This window comes from Rhinolophus hipposideros, assembly GCF_964194185.1.
Source record: "Rhinolophus hipposideros genome assembly, chromosome: 15".
NCBI classification, from domain to species: Eukaryota; Metazoa; Chordata; class Mammalia; order Chiroptera; family Rhinolophidae; genus Rhinolophus; species Rhinolophus hipposideros.
Genome location: NC_138061.1, coordinates 47,154,989 through 47,175,881, shown reverse-complemented (window position 1 = coordinate 47,175,881; position 20,893 = coordinate 47,154,989). Strand labels below are relative to the sequence as shown.

General features: G+C 34.8%; 1 protein-coding gene across 3 annotated transcripts in view; it reads right to left on the bottom strand.

The window, feature by feature from the left end:
• CCAR1 (cell division cycle and apoptosis regulator 1) overlaps positions 1–20,893 on the bottom strand; it is a 48,762-nt gene that overhangs the window by 15,482 nt on the left and 12,387 nt on the right. For all 3 annotated transcript variants that reach the window (XM_081074239.1, XM_081074240.1, XM_081074241.1), the window contains exons 5-16: positions 18,877–18,909; positions 15,793–15,986; positions 14,805–14,919; positions 14,500–14,692; positions 11,014–11,143; positions 10,618–10,779; positions 7,801–8,026; positions 7,081–7,194; positions 6,371–6,537; positions 5,435–5,645; positions 4,537–4,620; positions 2,613–2,798 (exon numbers count right to left, since the gene is read on the bottom strand). In XM_081074239.1, the coding sequence (XP_080930365.1) occupies positions 2,613–2,798; positions 4,537–4,620; positions 5,435–5,645; positions 6,371–6,537; positions 7,081–7,194; positions 7,801–8,026; positions 10,618–10,779; positions 11,014–11,143; positions 14,500–14,692; positions 14,805–14,919; positions 15,793–15,986; positions 18,877–18,909 (1,815 nt within the window). The remainder of the gene's footprint in view (positions 1–2,612; positions 2,799–4,536; positions 4,621–5,434; positions 5,646–6,370; positions 6,538–7,080; positions 7,195–7,800; positions 8,027–10,617; positions 10,780–11,013; positions 11,144–14,499; positions 14,693–14,804; positions 14,920–15,792; positions 15,987–18,876; positions 18,910–20,893) is intronic.

The following is a 20,893-nucleotide window of genomic DNA, read 5'->3' as shown; positions in this document are numbered from 1 at the left end:
CTTCAGCAGCACCTGTACTAAAATTAGAATGATACAGAAGATAAGCAGGGCCCCTATCCAAGGATGATGTAAATTTGTAAAGTGTTCTGTATAAAAAAAAAAGAAAAAGGGAAAAGAATCAAATACCGATTCCACCTTCAACAGCAGGCCCTTTGTGTCCATGGCTTTTTGCATCCATGGATTTGTATCCCCAGACTCAACCAACTGTGGATCAAAAATATTCGAGAGGGAAAAAAAAAATCCCAGAAACTTTCAAAAGGAAAAATTTTAATTTGGCATGTGCCAAGCACTAAGCTAAATTCACTAGAATAAAGTGATGTGTGGGCATACCATGCTGTCACCTATTTGCAAACATAGGTTATATAAATACTACGCCATTTTATATAAGGGACTTAAGCACCCGTGGATTTTGGAATCCATAGGGATCCTGGAACCAATCTCCCACGGATACTGACAGACGACTGTACATGAATTAATACATTGTACCACAGGGTAACCAAAAAGCAGATGAGGGAAATATGTGAAAACAAAATGATAAGAACTATAATAACATCACCATTTTTCAACCCAAATGAATGAATGGATCTAGGATTTGAGCACCAATGGCTGCTAACATCAAAAACTGAAAATCACTCTTTGCCTTCTTTCTAATCTTCCTGTCCTGAACAATTTGGTTCTGAAGCAGGTGACTATACAAGGGACAGAGGCTGGCAGGGAGGGAGAGCTACAACGGCCCAGGGCAGATAAGCTGTCCAGTTCCCAGGTTATAAAACCCAAATGAAGCCAGAAGAGCATCCATACAAACACTGTAGGGGGTCAGACCAAAGGAGTGTAAAGCATATGTAAATGGGGAAGGGAGTGCACTGGACAATTGAGCAAGTAAGCAAATGTATTAAGTATAAAGGAAGCTACATTTCTCATTCTTGAAGAAAGCAGATATATGGAAAGGGAGAAAACGAGAATGAACTCTGTGATGCTCAAGTATTACTTGGAGCTATTAGTATAAACTCATGACTATCAACATACGTAAGATACTGTAATAAATATAGATGTAAATATCTATCTATATTCCATAGCTCTGTTCACTGAGAGGGGGTGGAAGAAGCACAACAATAACAATGAATACACTTTGGCTCCTACCTACCAGTCATTCTTCCCTAAAAGGCATAGGGCTTCCTGGGGGGAAAGGGCTGATTCCAGAGCAAGGGCAGGGAGAATACACGGCGAGATGGAAACACTGTACTGCGCTGCACAGTAAGAAGTTCTCAGATATTGATAAACATATGTCAGAGGCCAACTTGAAAGGGCTCCCACTGGCCAACTGAGCAATTTCACTATCAAAATAAATACTTGTAACTTACTGAATAAAATAAGTAATCATGAGTCCATGCATCTCTTAAGAACAAGGTATTTCTCCTACATGATCACAAAACCATTATCACATCCAAGAAATTTAACTGCTTCATTATCTAATAGCACACCCTTATCCATAATCAAATTTCTCTAATTATCCTAAAAAATCCTATTTTATGGTCCCCCCCCCCATACACTAAGTTTAACTCAGTGTATTCAGTTGTCATGTCTCCCTGATCTCCTTTAAGTCATTTTTCTTGTCTTTCATCACATGGACATTTTATAAAAAGTTCAGACAAACTGCTTTGTAGAATTTTTCACATTCTAAATTTATCTGACTGTTTCTCACAATTAGATTAAAAAGTGAACATTTTTGGCATGAATACCATATAAGTAATGATCTATATTTCATGATGCATCACATTAGGAAACATACAATGTTTGTTTGTTCATTTACTGGTGTTATGCTTCTGATATCCCTATATTTCAAATTCAGAAAACAAATGACAGATTTATACATTGAGGAGTTATTTTATTGGGCATTAAGACTGACACATAAAACAGTGTCTGAGTCTTAAGAATTCAGATGCAATCAAACACAGCTTTAGAAGCAACAAAATTCTGGGACAAGCACTTCACTAGAACTCAATGCCTGAATTTAAAGGCTCTGTCTATCCACCAAATTTTCTCATTTTCTATATCTAAAACATATGAATAATTTGTCATTCATTTTTAAAAGGGAGGATTAAAATTACATGACTTAGAAGTAACTCAAATGTCTCTGGAGAATGAACAAACAAAACAAACCATGATACATTCATACTATGGGATATTATTTAGCAACAAAAAGGAACACATTAGTGACATACACAACAAAATGGGGAGGGGGGAGAAAGGGGGAAAGGAAAAAAACATCAGTGTTAACAAAAAAAAAGGTTATGATCCCATTTACATGATATACCGAAAAAGGCAAAACTATGGGAAAACAGATCAGTAACTCTCAGAGGTTGGGTGGTGGGGGTAAAGAAAATGCTTAGAGTGGCACAAGGGATTTTTTAGGAGGTGACAGACCTGTTTTACACCTTGACTGTCGTGGGGGTTACATGACTAAACGCATTTGTCAAAACTTGCAGAACTGTTCATTAAAGATTCGATTTTACTATTATATAAATTATACCTTAATGAAAGTATACACACATACTTCGAGATCTCCCTATAAACCAATATTAAATAACACATTTAAATGATTTAGTATATACCTCTTTATCATCTTCAGATTTCCTATCATCCTCCTCTTCATCTTCTTTTTCAGATTTCTCTAATTCCTTTTGTTCTTCTTTTTGCTCTTCCAATTTAAGCTGTTTTGTCAATCGGGCTATTAACTGCGATTTTAACCCTTTGGAACTAAGGGCTCGACTTTCTAATTCTTTTCGGAGATCATTTACCTAAATATACAGAGCATAACACAGGAAAAGAAAATGAGATATTAAAATAGGGAACAAATTGTAATTATCTTTTGTCTGATTTTTAAAAATTTTGGTGAAAAGGATATTTATATAACTCATAAAATGTTTCTAAAAATGTAAACTATGAGAACATTTTTTCAAAATAATTTACGTATTTTCAGATGTAAATATAGAGGGTGCCAAAAAAACACATACACATTTAAAGAAAGAAAAAACTGTACTAAAATTACGCTGATGGTAACTACTTTGAGCATCTCTTGTAATTGCATAAGTCAAAAGAGACTTGTATTCATCTTTGGTTATAAATATATATTGAGTATTACAATTTAATACACTTTTCCTTTCTTGAAATGTGTATACTCTTTTTTGGCTCCCTCTGTAGTTAATACTCTGTGACCCAGTAGTTCTAATCTCTGGGAATTTACCCTAAAGAAATGTCCTAAACAGGAAGAAAAAAGTCCTTTACACATTCCTTGACTAGTCCCTCCAAAAAAGTAAAAAAATCTAAATATCCAATAAAAGAGTAATATCTACAAAAAACAAACAAAAAAAGCAACAACAGTACATCAACTACATGGAATAGTATAGAACATTTAAAAATAATTACATGGATACCACTAGTATTAACTGAAAAGGATGAGACAGAAACTTTTATACAACATAATTAGAACTAACCAATTACAAGCTTGTACCCAGAAAAAATAATGGAAGAAAATAAATCGAAATTTTAAGAGTGGTTGTGTTTCAATGATGGGCTTAAGTAATTTTTTCTTCTGTTTTAATGTATGTATCAATTTTTAAAATAAGCACACATTACATTTATAATCATAAGAAATGCAGGTTTTAAAATAAGAAACGTAATAGCAAAACCATTCATTTGACAAAAAGTCCTGGGATGCAGACTTAATCTATTTGCCCAAAGTTTTTGAATCTATAGGACTCTATGAAACCTGATGCTGACAACGTGAAGTAGTGCAAGAATAACAAACATTCTTCTGATATCTATTCTCTACTTATTAAAAAAGCAATGTTGATTAAAAAGCTACAGTTTCATAAAAAAGAAGAAAAACCGTTTTTTTTTCCTGAGAACAAAAATTAATCAAAAGGTCAGCTTTTATGTGTTAAATAACAAGCTGCAAAAACAAAGAATGATCAACCTCTGATATTCTGAACATTGCAGAATGTAGATATATATGTTCCAAGGATCTACATTCACATTACAGGCCCAGAGATGCAAAACTGCAGAAAGATAATAGGTCCAGAGACCTTGGGAGCCAAAAAATCCCAGTACAGGTTAACCAAAGATTTTTTTTTAAAGGCTCTTAAATTATATCCTTTCCAGCTCAGATATGTATCAATCCACCATTTACTTTTAAATTTACTTTTTTCCCTATGTTTCTTCCATTCTTAAACTGAAGTTACTGAAATGCAGAAATTCTGCCTTCTTGGTCAGTTTCCAAATTAGAAAACAATGTTGCTCACAGCACAGGCAATTATAAATTGCATTCAACTGACATTGGCTGAAGTGATTTATCGAAAGTTGCCTTTTACTTAATTTTTATGCACACAAACATAAATACAATACAGAATACATAAAATCAGTAAACTTCATTTTTAATGGCTTTTAACTGAGAAAAACAAAAACAAAGAAATACTGTCCCCATTCTCTATTCCTTTTCAGAGAGATCAAATTAAATACTATCGCTTTCAAAGTTACCTTCATTGTCTTTGGATCAAGTTTAGACCAATGGGTAGGAGTGGAAATTTCTTTCGCTTCACCATCATCCTTCTCTTCTTCATCCTGATATACAAAGTTAAGAACATAATTACCATTCTGAAACCTTAAAGTAAAGGTAATTTATTTTTAAAAGTCTGTTGCTGATCTGTGCAAGGTCACAAATGTTTCAGATTGTCTTCTCCTAAAGTTATTATTTAGGCAAGTCCACGTACATACATTCTACCACTTTTAATTGATCACAAAGACATTCACCAGCCAATCAAAGCCAGATCTGTGAAACACAAAAGGGTGATAAATGACAACACAGAGGATCTCAGGGATGCACAAACACTGCCGGTCTCCACTAACCACACAGTGTGTGATCTTGCCCCGATTTTCAAGCCACCCAAAGGTAAGACTGATTTATTCAGACCTTTCAAATGTACCACAGACGATGCCACATAGCCTGAAATTTCAAATCTCTCAGACTTGTGGTTGTCCAATTTCAAATATCCATGACTAGAACTGATGACCGTGAAAGAGAAAATTTTTTAAATTTTAGAAAATGGCAAAATGTTTAAAATGGCTTAATACTGAATCTTGCTCAACAACTGGTCCCAGATTCCAGCAACTAGACCTATGATAAAAACAAAATTCTGTGCAATTTAAGCACAACTTATTTTCTTTTGAGGTCTCAGCACTCTTACAATTAGAACAGACAGATTTTTTTTCAAGAGAAAAGAACATACAACTATACTGCTGAAAGCTGGATTACCAGTCGCTGTTACCAGTTATGTTCCTCCATGTGTGTTTGTTATGTAGTGTGTGGTGTGCATTTGTGCCTGTGTTCCTGTGCCTGTGAGAAGCGGAAATAGAAAAAGGGATTAGCGTTCAGTGCCTGTTCTCCATCAGCCTCCTTGCGTTCACCCTGAAGCTTCTCGACCAGCTGCTGCTTGTATCCTCGGGAGAGGGTTTCCCACTCTGAGCGGGTGGGAAGGCAATGCCAAACATCCGGGAAAAATAAAACCACTGTCTCCACATGAGCTGGAACTGTACGCCCCTTGTGGGTCTCCTCAGGGCGATGGTAGCGAATCTCTGCAAAACGGTACCTGTTGCAAGGGAAGAAGCATGTTGGAAAAAAAATTCTAAAATACATTTAAAAGACCCTAGTTCACTTGTAGCACATCAAGTAAAGAAATTTTGCTGCAAGAACTTGAGGTTGGTCTAAAGAAAAAAAAATTATAGAAGCCATAGTTCCTCTTTTGGTACATCTGTATATTTACAGTTAAAAGAATATGTTCCCCAAGGCATTTTCAAGTTTGTTTACAGAGCTACCCATATTTTAGAGAATACCTGAAGAAGCTGGATAGCTGTTCAGATTTCATGTGCTAAAAAAAAAAATTCTCAATTAAGTCACAAGAAATATACTAATACACAGGACGAATAAGCCTCAAGAGAAAATATGGCTCAACAAAAATAATCAGCAACTACGTCATTTTATAACAAAGGAATTATAATGAAATGAAGTTCTCTCTTGACGATCTTCTCCAGCTATGCGTGAAATGAAAAATATTTTCAACATACATCCAACTTCCGAAGTACAGCATAACAAAACACTTAAATTTCCAGTATGTTTTCATTAGTTCTTAATCCTTTTTCCTCCCAAACATTTTTGGCACCAAATAAACTTTTGCTACAAATGGGGATTTTTTTTCCTTTGAGATTTACCTGCATGATCAACGTTGCTAAAATAAGGGGGGGAGGCTGACAGACAAGATCATCTACATAAACTATTAGAAAAACATTTCTAATCAAGAAATGAATTAGTACTTACCATTGTGTGCATACACTTAGATCAATGCCTGTCAGAGCCTTACAACAACGAATAGCAGTCTTAATCAACACAGAAGGGTCTTTTTCTGGGTCTGGTCCATCCAACGAAGGAGACCAGTGGCCTCCAATGGCCATGGCTTCATCCTTGCCTTTCATGCCCACTAAAAACTAATTCAAAACAAAGAATCATTTACATATATTATGCAACTTTTCAAATTACAAATAAAATACTTGAAAAGGAAAGGTACAAACCTTTCCAATATCATTTTTACTACCTCTGGTATCTGTCAGTCAAGGAAGAGTTCAGTTCATCATGTTCCACACTGCATTTCAGCAATGGAATAGGATTTACACATCATAACTCATCCTTCTAAAATATTTTTTCAGATAAAGAGCTCTTCTAAAGAAACAAGCTATAATTTACACTTTAACAACATCCAAAGATACACTAAATCCATTATCACTAAGATTTTTCTATACTACAAATATAAAACAAAATGACAGTTGAACTAGTGACATACGAGTTAGACGTAGCCATTATCTGCAATGAGAAAAACATCTACATCATTAAGTTCTGAGTGCCTTAATACTAAAATTAGTTATTAAACTAATGAAAAAGATTAAAAGGGTAGTGTTTTTTATTTTATATATACAGTTGGAACCAAGCAAAGCAAACACACACCTAAAGTTAAAGTAAATGTTTCATTTTACCTTAACAAGTCTAGCAGGATGTTGAAATCCATCTCGAAGTTCTTGTGGGTCTTCAGCAAGAGCACATGACTTATGATACAAATCTTCCATACCAGGGCTAGCCATCAGCATTACCTATTATAGTCAAATAATTCAATCCTGTCAAAAGTCTAATGTAAAAAAATGAGAAGCACTACTAATTATCCTTACATATTAGATATCTGAAATTTTTATAAAAATGGAAAATAAAATGCGATAGCAGAAATGGTTTTAAGAGACCTTATAATTATATAGTTTTAACTTTAACGTTTCAAGAGATGGTTTTTGATCAATGTTTTAAAATAGCAGAAAACTACTGACCATAGCAGTACACTGAATGTCACCCTGCAGACTAATTTAGTACAAGGTTACCCTGTACCCTGATATAGTACAGTCACCCACCATTATGTTTTATCTGGCCCTATCCCAAGTCAAAGAACATTCCTAAAAGCTCATTACATCAACTTCATCTTCACATTTTTACAAGTTTTAAAATGTTAAAACAATAACTATAATGTTACAGTTTAAGAGGTAAGGCAAAGAGAGATTAAATTACTTAAATAAAACAAAATCAGGCAGACAAGAAGAAAACAGGTATTCAGATCTTAAACCTAATAACCACTTTCTGAAGATTAACTCCACAAATACTCTTAATATGAATAACTGCTCACAAATTGTAGCTGTGTATCACAGAATACAAACCTTTGCACTGTATAAGTGGTCAGCATCCGGTGGATCAAGAATGGCCATATTTTTTTCTAAGGACTCTACTTCTCTGTGCATTACATAGAAATTGCAGTAATTTCCCAGCTGAAATGGTCTTGACAAAGGGAAAGCATCCACCCATGTAAACTGAGCATCAAAAAAGTCACTAGGTATGTATAAATTCTGATAACGGCGCCTTAGTTCCATCATGTCACAACTAGGACTGAAAAACAGACAAAAATAGTGAATAAATAGCCCTAATAACAAAGATTACGCAAACATTCACTTAATTCTGAAGTTAAACATGTAACCTGACATGATTAAAAGCAGCTGCAAATGGACAATTATCAATGATGTTCATAGAGGCATATGCAAATCTCATTTTCAAATTGTTTACTTACAGCTCTGAATAAATAACTGGTTATCTAAATGTTACATTTCTTTACTTTTTGTGTGTAGCTTAAAATTCATTACAGAAGACCCTTTCAAATAACTTCAAATTCAGCTGCAGAAAAGATCTGAACAAAAGCAGTTCTTCCTCAGTTGAAACTGTGTACTCTTGAGAAAATTATGGTTCGTATAGAATGGATACAAAGAAGGGATAAGAGTGGTACCAAATTAGCATGAATGCTCCTCAATCAGCTTTATACATTGTAGAAAAAACTACAACCTTTATTCTATAGTAAGACGCTACCTAGGTCAAGAATATTCACATTCAAAATTAAATACAAAAATTCACATGAAAGCAAAATCCAAATGTTTTTTGGATTATCCACACCACCATACCTCTCTATGTTAATGATTAAGATCCATACCTGATTGTTTATTATGTAAAGAGAGGATAAGTTTCTTGCCTTTTAAATCTGGCATATTGATTTTTTTAAAGGATGATTTCCTTTTTCCTAAGAAGCAAAGCTTTTAAAGGAGAGACACTCAAAGGTAAATCAATCTGGTAAAAAGCCAAGAGATTTCCGTTAAAAGCATAATGAAAAGTGGAAAACACCAACAATTTGGAGTATGACAATATAACATTGTCCTTTTTAAAGATAACTAAAAACAAGGGTATAAAATGTGAACTAAAACATTTATTATAGGGATGTCTTTTCATTTGAAACCTAAAAAGAAATATGGAATGACAAACTCATCAGTTATGAATACTGATATAATTATACTTTATTTGGATAAAATCCTGCTATAAAAGTAATGAAAATGTGAAAAAGAGGTATTTGAGTTTTGTTTCTGTTGTTCAAAGAAGTGCTGAAAACAAAAAGCTGTGCAATAGTTTCCTAGTTTTCCATCGCCAGAATTTTTGAAGTTGCATCTTACCCCATAGGAGTAAAATCTATAAAAACAAGGTAAGAAATACAAGTAAATCATTTCTTGGCATGTAGTCTCTTATCATATTACTGTAAGAAAATCTTTATTTCTACAACCATGAGAAAAGGTATGGAAACTTTAAAATCATTTTTATTTGTAATGGGTTCGTTTGATGTTCTGGGAATTTACTTCAAAGGGGTGAAGTGAAACTGTGAAGGTCTAACTTGAAAGGAGATAGAGTGCTGTTCAATTTATATCCTAGGCATCACTCTTCCCAGAGTAACATTCTAGACTGGGAACAGATGAGTTTAAAAGCAGAGTTGCTAATTTTAATATCTTTGTGGCTGAAGAAGTGGTTTTGGTTCCAAAACGATTTTTTTCAAAAAATATGTGACTAGATGTTTTTAAGTACACAAACAGGGATAACAAGAAAACTAGTATAAACTAAGAGTAGTTGCTGATTTGACCACAAGCCAAGAGTAAATAAACACCAACTATGTAACAATTTAGCAAGCCACCAACTAAGATTTTTTTGGCATTCAAATACACTGGTTTGCTCAATCTAGAACTGAATATATAATTTTAATTTTTGATAGGCCAGGCCAGTATTATGAATATTAATTATCACACATTGTAGAAATGTAGCAATACCCTCAGGACACTGAAATGTATAGCTATTTGTTCCTATGCGAAATAGCTTTAAATGCTGCTTTAAATGATTCAATTTTCTTATTTTACTGTCAATTTGTTTTTTCCATGTGTTAATTTATCTATCTTACACACAATTGCCAGTTCCAGGGCCTTTAGATGATTCTTCCTTTCCCTTAGAGCAAATCAGTCATTTACCAATTTGCCTATTTATGAATTACAAATTTGCAGTTATTACTGAGTATCTACAAATGCCACACACTGTTGCTTTAGATACATGAACTCAATCTCACAATAATTCTGCTGGTTGATATAACTTCCATTTTGCAGGTGAAGCTCAGAAATTCTTGCTAACTTGCCCATTACTTCCGATTCTAAAAGCTGAAAAATGGATTTATGTACATACACATACACACACACGTGTGTATGTATATGTCTGTGAGTGTACTTGAAGGTCTATGTTTCTTACACTACATTGCCACAGCTAACCTGAAATACTTGATCCACCGTTGCATTACTTCATCATATACAATGGACTATGCATGAACTTGTTATTGATAAATCTGGATCTTAAATGATTCTATCTTTGAGGAATAACTTCATCACATAGGGGCTGCCTTTTTCAATAGCTGATATAGTTAATGAATATATTATGAAAATAATGTAACATTTGCAAAGAACTAAATTGCTACTTCAAATTGCATTTCTGATCTTATATAAACTAAGAGTACTAAATGTCAGGAAATGAAAGTTCCAAGAAAAATATCTGTGTATGTAACACATTCTACCAAACTATACAAAATTATAAAACTAGCTATTGAATAAAACAAAGTGGGGAAAATAACTTACCAATCTAAAGAAAACTTAGAAAACTGAACTGTATAACGTGGAACAACACGGCGAACTCTCCGAGGTGATCGTTCTCTCTCTCTTCGAGGAGATCTCTCCCGGGAACGTTTTCTCTGAGGAGATCTTTCTCTGGATCTACGTCTTTCTCTCTCTCTTTCACGACTTAAAGAAAAATTTTCTAAAATTACTAATATTTCTGGCATTATCCAAGAGTTCGTTCATGAAATAATAGGTAATATAAAGAAGACTCCACAGTATACATTTTAAAGTAATTTTTTAAATTGTGGTAAAATGCACATAACAAACTTAACTATTTTAACCATTTTTAAGTGGCATTAAGTGCATTCATATTGTGCAACCATCACCACCATCAAAAGTATACTTTTAAAAACATACCTTCGGTCATCTTTTCTGTTAGGCACTTGATCCCCTCTGTCATTCCTTCCTGAAAATCTGGATGGTGGATCTAACCTTCGTGCTGGTTGTGGCTGTGAAACTATACGGACAGGAGGCTGCAATAAACCAGCTTTAAAAGATACAGAAAAAAATATTTTAACTTATTTAAAGAAAGCTCAAAAGCATTACCGGATTAAATTTTATAGATAGAAAACGTTGGCTAATATTTTACGAATGATAGAGACCATTTTGTGTCCCACAAATGTTAGAGACCATTTTGTGTCCCACAAATGTTAGAGACCATTCTGTACATTTGCGTATGGTTTTACAACCTTTAAAAATGCAAAAACCATTTTTGGTTCAGGGACCATACAAAACGAAGCTATGTCAAATATATGGTGATGGAAAAAGAACTGACTCATAATGTGACATAGAGATGATATATAACTTTAGTAACAACTGTCACCTCGATAAACTTTAATTAAAAAAAAAAGACAAGCCATGGACCAAATCCAAAGGATGTGGTAAGATAAACCGTAAATTACAGACATTAAACCAAAGATTGCTATACAAGACTGTTGACAGAAGAAATGTCCAAAAACAAAATCTCAACAGAGAAAATGCTCCAAAAAAATCGAAGTTTTGCGGCTTACTTTATACATTAGAATCAAAGGAGAAGACATAACGAGAGTTAATGAAATCCACTGGTGGCAGGTTAAGGGGGTGGGAGAAAACAAAGGGGGGAGAATCTCTGGGATTGCATAAAAAGTAAAATGGAGAGACAAGTACTTCTTTTACAATGGTGGGTACAGGATAGTTAATAATTAACATTTACAGGATATAGAGATAGTATTCAAGGGATAAGATAACAAGGGGTTCTGTGGTCTTAAGCTCTGGTGGGAGGTTGTACCCTGAGGGTTCTGGAAAAAGGAGATTACTCCTACATTCCAGGAGTCTGTTATCTTGGAGACAAAAAGACAACTGGACAGGCTTACTTAAGATAAAGATTGACCTTTGTCAAGAAAACTACAAGCCCAGGAAGTGACTACTTACCATGACCCGCTTTTAGTTAGGAATTTTTACGTTCAGACCATTTGATGTGGTTACTTTTGGTCTCTCAGTTTGTAAGGCCCACCACGGAGTCCTCCCCTGAGCTTATTAGGTTTAGTATGTGGCTCCTTTTTCGTCCACAAGATATTCACAGGGTGCCAAAGTATCATCCAGAGATTACTTACACACAGAAAAAGAACCTCTTATATAGAAATACAGTAGAAAGACTTATGGCCACCACTTTGACCAAGTAATCAAATTTAGCATCAGTAATAGTGGAAGAATCCGACAACATGTCCTTCCTAGTATGATTCAATATGAATTACAAAATATCACCTGTAATGTATTCTTGCTAAAAGCCTAGACTTAATCTAGAGTTTATAGGTTATATGGCAGATGGAGGAACAAGGTAAAAACCATCACAAGGAATCATGACAAATCCAGAATACGACATTCCAAAAGAATTGACAAGTGTAACTAGCCCAATTTCTTCAAATAATCAAGGTAATAAGAAAATGGGTAGCTACTCTAGAATTAAAAAAGACTGAAGAAACATAAGCAAAAACAATGCATGAAAGTTGGCTTTCTGTTTAGGAAACAAAAAACAACCTTAAAAGACATTTGGGAGCTAAATGGAGAGATTTAAATATAAATAGGCTATATTTAAATAATTTTTCTTAGATGTGATAATAGATTGTGGTAATACAGGAAAACAGCCACTTTTAGGAAAGACACGATTAAGTATATAGGGGTGAAAAGTCATAATGTCTGGTCATTACTTCAAAAGTTGAAGCCAATAGTGTGTATATTTGTTAATATATGCAGGCAAAACACATTGGTAAAATATTAACTGTTCAAGGTTGTAATTATACAAGAGATCGTTATGCTGTCCTTTCAATGTTTTTATATACTTGACAATTTTCATGAAAAGAATTTGGGAATTACAACTTACGAATATTTCTTATGTTAAAGTAATCCTATACCAGCTAAAGAATAATGGCCTGGTGGTATTGCTGAAGGAATCCCAGATGCCAATGCCGATTTCCCTCCCCTTCTGCCAAATGAACCTTACCACACCCCCAACTCCACTGATCTCTCATTCTACCACACCTCTCTTGTATTTTTTCTGCCCTACTCTCATTGTTCCTGTCCATCATCTACCAAGCTCATGGGACACATCACCACCAGAAGAAAAACTGCTTCCTTGAGCCCTCCCCAGAGGGCTCATCTCTCTTCTTGAGACAGTGGAAGGGGGAAAAATGGTATTCAAGTCCCTATTCACAACTGGAAAACAAAACTTCTTAGGAAAAAGATGAGAAAGAACAAACACCAAAAGGTCAGATATGTGGAAGAACCAACTAGCCTGGAAACACTCTGCCATCACCTGGTATGGTTAAGTTACACAAACCTTCACTCTGCAATTCCACCAGAAGATGGAAAATTGCACCAGAAGATGCCCCTGAGAAACCTGTACACACTGCCCTAGACACATACACAAGAACATTCACAGCAGCATTTTCAGAAACCAAAAACTAGAAACGATCCAAATGTTTACCAAAGAACAGAGGAACTGTACAATAGCCATACAATGGAATATTATGCAATAATGAAAATGAAGAAACTAGGGCCACATGGAATATAAATAGTATGAAAACCTTTAAAACATAATGTTGAACAAAAGAAGTCTTACACAAAGGATTATATAAATGAAATCACACATTATGTAAATTTCAAAAAAAAAAAAAGCAAAGCTAAATTACATTATGAGGATACATATTTAGAGAGCAAAACTTTTTAAAAATAAGAACTGTCTAGCAATATTGTAGATTTTTCCCCAGTAGTGATTACACAGGTGTTCATTAATAATTTGTTATACTGTGTAATCTGTTTTATCACTTTGCTCTGTGTCATAATTTATAATAAAAGAGAAAGTGCCACAATTACATTTTTAAAAAATACCAATTAAGTAGGCTCCAGTTTTAACATTGTTTCAGTAAGAAAACGTCCAGCTTCAAATAATTTGCAAAGGAAAATTTAAATCAAAGCTTATCTATGTGATGCACTATGATTCAATGAGTAATTTAAAGTGTTACCACCAGGCTCTACATATATAGAAAATGTTATATGTATAAGACGTAGGTCTTAAAAACATTTTCTTCTATTACAGGTAAGACACCAGTAGGGGGACAGGCGATTAGTAGTTTTGATGTTTAATTTCACAAAGAACATGTCTTTAAATAAAAGCAATAAAATAAAAATATTTCCAATTAGCTATAGAAGTAGAAGTGGTCTACACAAAATATTTAACCTTCCTTTTAAGTATGCTGGAAGTCCCTGCCTTTTTTATAATTAAAAGCATACTCTCACTATTTTAACAACTAAACAGTTACGTATTAGTCTGAAATATAACAAGCAAAGATATATTGCACGTCATACCTTTCTGCTGTGGCTGCTGCAATAAAGGCTGTGGCTGAGTCTGCAACAGTGGTGTAATAGAAGCTGCTGAAATCTGTGCCTGCAGCAGGGACTGGGGCTGAGGCTGAGCTTGAACACCAAATGTTGTCTGTGGTGCAATTGGCTGAAGTACAGCAGGAGGAGTCTTCAGTAAAGGTTGGGTTTGGGACTGATTCTTAACAAAAATAAAAAAAATAAAATAAAATTTAAAACAAAGAAAGAAAAATCTTTGTAAACTGGAGGACTCAGTTACAAAGTTTCTATACCTAACTCAGTATTTGATATACCTGATTTGGTAGCGTTTGAATTCTTTGTGCATTCCATTTAAAAGGCATATTGGGATTATATGTAGCTTCAACCAATACTCTGTCACCCACTTGGGGGGTTTTCCCTTTGACAGCACTGGAAAAAAAATTAAGTTAAATATAAACAAAATCAAGAGATTCTTCCAAAAAACATTTACATACTTGGTATTTTAAAGTAAACTATAGCTGATTTGGAAGCCTAAAGAACTCTTTTAAAAAGTAGATCTACCATTTAGACTTATTTTATTTTAGAACTGTTTCATCCTCTCTATATAAACACAGGGTTTGAAGTGGAAGAAATAATTTTCCACCCCATTTTCCTCCTAATATTGTGTCCCTTCCTCTAAAATACTTTCTAACTGTTATAAACCAAGAATAAGATTTACTTTGGCTTGGGAAAATGAGAGAAATGTAGATAAAATGGAAAATAGGAGACCTACTTCCAGAAAAATCTTAATCCAGTCATTAAATTTAATTTCCCAAATAAAGTACTTCTAAAGAAGTTCATTAGAAATGTATTTGAAATATCTAAGGACATTCCTATTTCCTGCAACCACAACACTAACAGAATACTATTTTGAATATGTTAATTGATCAATTACTCAATTATATTTATTAATATCTAAATTAAAAATTTTTTATATGGAAATTAGATGTCAAACAGAAGATTAAATTTTAAAAGCCATGTGACTATTTCAATCCCTAATCTCATTGTATTTCTGTCCATGAAAAGTTAGAAATAACTCACTCCTATAAAACATTAATACAGAATTCACAATAGCCAGTTTGTACAATAATCAAATATCTTCAGTCATATTCTCCCTCGAAAAAGGTCACAGAAACACAAATATAACAAGCTGAATGATTAAAATAAAATTATAGCTAAACCACAGTCCTATGCCACAAATAATCAGGTGCCTTATCAATATACTTAAATATAAGGCATCTGCCAACACCTAATGAAGCTTACCTAAGTTGAAAGAATACATCTTCATCCACAAATCCAAAAGTATCGTGTAGCTTTGTAACAACCCCTGTAAAAACACGCTGTTTCTGAGGTTGGGTTTGCTGCTGACTAGACCTTGGTGTTGGATATGATACAGTTATCTGTGCTGCAGGCTGAGGAGTAGACAGGCTAAGGCTTGTAGGCAGGGCAACAGCTGGCTATAAAACAAAATCAACCTCAAATTAAGGTAATGTTTTGAAATAGTCTAGAAATGAAAAATAACTACGTAAACTCAAAATGCTAAAAACAATTTATTTGAAGTTAGAAAATACACATACAAACCTTGAAGATAAGAATCAAGTCTAAAAAAGTAATGCTATTTTTTATCTATTTCATCAAGTCCCCTCATGTGAATGTTTTCACAAGTTGTTCCCAGAAAAAGATACTATAGTGCAATGAGCGACAACACGGGCGTATTTTAGCTCCCTCTTAGAAATTCAAACTCCATAGTGGCACAATAAAGACTCAGAACTAAAAGAAACAGAACAGAATAGTGGCTGCCAGAGGAGGAAAGTAGTGGTTGTGGGGAATGGGTGAAGGTGGTCAAAAAGCAAACACTTCCAGTTTTAAGGTAAGTTCTGGGGATGTTAATATACAGCATGATGACTACAGTGAATACTGTATCATATATTTGAAAGTTGCTAAGGGAGATGTTAAGTTCTTATCAGAAGAAAAAATCTGTTAATTATGTGAGGTGATGTATGTTAAATAAACTTACTATGGTAATAATCATTTTATAACATACATATATCAAATCCTTATGTTGTACCCTTAAACTAATGAAATGTTATATGTCAATTATGTCTCAATAAAATTGGGAAAAAATAAAAATGCTAACACTTTTATTGGTCTTTTCTGGTACACTCAAGCATGGATAACAACATATTATTTGACTAAAACTCTGTATATAAACAGAAATAAAATCATTTAAAAGAAATAAATAATAATCTGATTCTTTAAGTCAAAACCATGAAATTTGTTTTACACCTGCCAAATAAAGCAAGTCTTCAAGTTCTGTAATTGAAAAAAAAAAGAAAAGTCCTATATATAGTAAAGAAACTCAGCATTTCTTAAACTATGAGGTGTGATAAAACAATATGGTGAATGTCTAAATTAAAAAAAATTTATTGCAGTGAAAGACACGTTGTCATTAATCCCCCTCAAAATAATCCCCCTCGCTTCAAACACACTTATCCCATCGTTCTTGCCACTTTCTGAAGTAGTTCTGGAGTCCTCTTTCGTAAGTGTCTTTAGTTGTGCTATCATGGCTGCCTCCATGTCCTAATTATTCTGACTTTGGGAAAGAGCCATTAGTCGCACGGTGCCAGATCCGGTGAATAAGTGAATGAGGACACACTGTAATATTTTTATTTGACAGAAATTGCTGTGTAGCAGAAGCGATGTGTGACACGGAGCATTGTCATGATGGAGGATGACTTACGACACACTTTAGAAGACACCTTTTCTCAACTGTAGCTCACATTTGACTGCCTGCACCCAACAAGTTGAAACTTGTCACACACTGCAACTAAGGTTCCACACACATCGCTTCCCATACTGAAGATCCCTGCCTTAGATGGCACTTGGCAGCAGCATTCTCGGTATTTTGTGATCACAATGGAAAGGCTCCATGTCACACATCGCTTCTGGTATACGGCAGTTTCTGTCAAATAAAAACATCACAGTGTGTCCTCATGCACCTTATTCACCAGATCTGGCACTGTGCGACCTCTGGCTCTTCCCCCAAGTAAAAATGACCATGAGGGGTAAATGTTTTAAATAAATTCAGGACATCAAGGCAGCCAGGACAGGGAAACTAAAGACGCTCATGAAAGGGGACTTCCAGAACTGCTTCAGAAAAACAGCAAGAATGATGGGATAAGTGTGTTCAAAGCAAGGGGGAATATTTTGAGGGGGATTAATGGCAATGTGTCTTTTACTGTAATAAAATTTTTTATTTAAACATTCACAGTATTTTTCGATCATACCTCATACAACCACAGAATTATTTTCTTATGAAATTTCTCTAACGTAACACACTGATGACTTATGGTTAAACTTTGGGAAATGCTATTATAAGAAAAGATAAACTTTTACATCTTCCTGCTTAATTTAGAAATTCTACTTTTGGAGATTGAAAATATGAGACAGTTGCTAGTCAAATTTTAGTTTTTTAATAAAAATAGAAGGTGAGAATGATTTCTCATTTGAAATGTACTTTAATTTTAAAAATAACCAACAGCTTTAAGACTAAAACAGTATGGAAGATTATACAGTAGAAAGCTTCTCTCTTACTCCTGTTCCTCTGCTACCCATGGGGCAATCACTGTCATCAGTTATTATTAAGAGATTCTGTTTTCTTTTTAACAGTTGCATAGTATTTCACTCTAAGTACATACTACGAGGAGCAATGGTGAGCCATGACCCATGAGCCAAAATCAGGCCACAGTTTATATTTGTGCAGCACATAAGCCAAGGATGATTTTTACACTTTTAAAGGATTGTAACATATATGTATATACACATATATATATATTGTGTGTATATATATACATATATACACACAATATATATGTGTATATATGTGCATGAATATTTATATACATGTACAATAAAGACTATAAGTGGTCCACAAAGCTGAAAAGTAGACTGTATCAAAAATTCAAAACCTTTTTAATGTTGCTAAAAAATTAATGTGATGATATAACACAACAACTTCATCTACTAAGGTCATGCTAAAAAATATGTATCGTGTACAAGAAATTTCCTAAAAGTACTAGTACAAAGAAAATGTAAAAGCCAAAATCAGTATTGCGTTTAAAATAAAACCTCGTATTTATTCAAACTAGATCACAGCTGGATCTACAATCAAACCTAAAGAGAAAAAAAAACAAAATGCTTTCAATCTATATTTAACATTATATTGCTAAATGATTATGTGAATCCAACAAATATGCATCTTTAAACCCTAAAAGAAAAACTAAAATAGAAATAAAACTTTGGTCTACTTTTCATTAAGATATCCAAAAGAGATAATGTCAAACTAACCTGTGTTAAAAGGGTCTGCTGAGGTTGCTGTAACTGAAAATAAAAAAAAAATAATAAAAATAAAAACAGGAAAGAAAAAAGGATCAATCAGAATTGTTTCATAGATGCTTTCTTTCTATAAGGAAAAATTCCTATTAAATGGGTACTTTATTTCTAATTAAGAAATGTGTGGGACCAGCCTGGTGGCTCAGGTGGTGGGAGCACCGTGCTCCAAACGCAGAGGTCACCAGTTCGATTCCCACATGGGCCAGTAGCTGCGCCCTCTACAGTTAAGAGTATAAACAACAGCTCTCCCTAGAGCAGAGCTGCCAGTGGGCTGCTGTGTGCTGCCGTGGGCTACCGTGTGCCACCATGAGCGGCCAGTGACCAGCGTGAATGGCCATCAGCCAGTGTGAGTGGCCGGCAGCCACCGTGAGCAGCTGGCAGCTGGCGAGAGCTGCCGTGAGCGGCCTACCGACGACTAGCGACTGACCGCCTCAGCCGAGGGAGTGCAAGTCTCATAATACCAGCATGGGCCAGAGAGCTGTGTCCTACACAACTAGACTGAGAAACAACGGCTTGAATTGGAGTGGGGCGAGGGAAGAAGGGGGAAAAATATGTGAAAAGCAACAGATCATTCATTAGATTTAAGGTTTCCTACAACTATTTCTAACAACTACAGACCTGATTTATAACTAACACATTCAATAATAAAGAAATTGATCTTTTTTCGTTATTTCACAGGAAAAAAAATCCACACAAAAAACCCTTAAGTGCTTAGAGGGTAAGATTTCTAGTTCTGCCATGTGTTAATTACCATGCTACAAAAATGATTCAGAATCAATATGTTACTTATATAAAAAATATCACTGGTTAAGATGAGAGAGGGGCTGGGGGAAAGCATGAAAAGGGTGAAGGGATCAAGAAGCACAGATTAGTTAGAAAATAGTCATGGGGATGTATAGTACAACATAGGGATAGTCTAATTTAACAAGGCATGGGGATGATAAAGGACCACACACTGACATAGCTTTTCTAACAATAGGAGGGTATAGCGCTCTTCAGGGAAAATGCAATGCTTCTGAATGAAGCCCCAAAGGACTTTAGTCAAGGATGAAACTGTGACATGGATCTAGGATGAGTGTTTATGGGTTGAGAAGCCTCTCGTGTTTCTCCATAGCGTCTTCAGATCCAAGTTTTAGGTCCCACTCTCTTGTTATTCCCTTTTCATCTCCTGACTGCTTTACTTACCTGAAGCTTCTTAAATGCACTGAGAAGGAATGAAGACTACCTCTAAACCCTGGAATAGCCTAGAATGGGCTAGAACCTATCTAGATTTCAGCAGGGAAAACTCTTTCCCTTGACAGGCTTCTCCTTGAGTTTTTTTCTTACCTCTTCCTACTATCACCAATGTTAAGACCTTGAGGAACATGATTATGAGCCCAGGGAAAAGGGGTCAAAGAAACTTACTTTTAGTCTAAGCCAGGAGTTTCCAAATTGTTCAAATGTGCCTTGGGAGCAGGGGTGAGAACTACAAAGGGAGACTTCCTCCCATTTTCAACAGCTCTATTTTAGTATGTTGCCATATACAATTTCATCAGGACAAAAGGGAGAGGTGGCTTTGCTTTAAAAAGATAAAGGCTGAAAACCAGTAGTCTATCTAGGGTTTAGGTTTCTTTTTATTTCCTTTTTTTTTTTTTTAACTTTTATTTATTTAGGTGTGTTTTTCCAGGATCCATCAGCTCCAAGTCAAGTGTTTTTTCAATCTAGTTGTGGAGGGCGCAGCTCACAGTGGCCCACGTGGAGACTGAACCAGGAACCTTGTTAAGAGTGTCAAACTCTAACAAACTGAGCTAACCAGCTGCCCCAGGTCTAGGTTTCAAATTGGAAAAAGAAGCTTTTCATTTTCACACGTGGTCTAGTACAGCACAGTAGGGCTAAAGGTTCCAATATTCCTATCTGGAACCTTTAGCCCTATTGTGCTGTACTGCGTCAAAGACTCAGAAACAGAGCAATTCTTTCCAGATTATCTCCTACA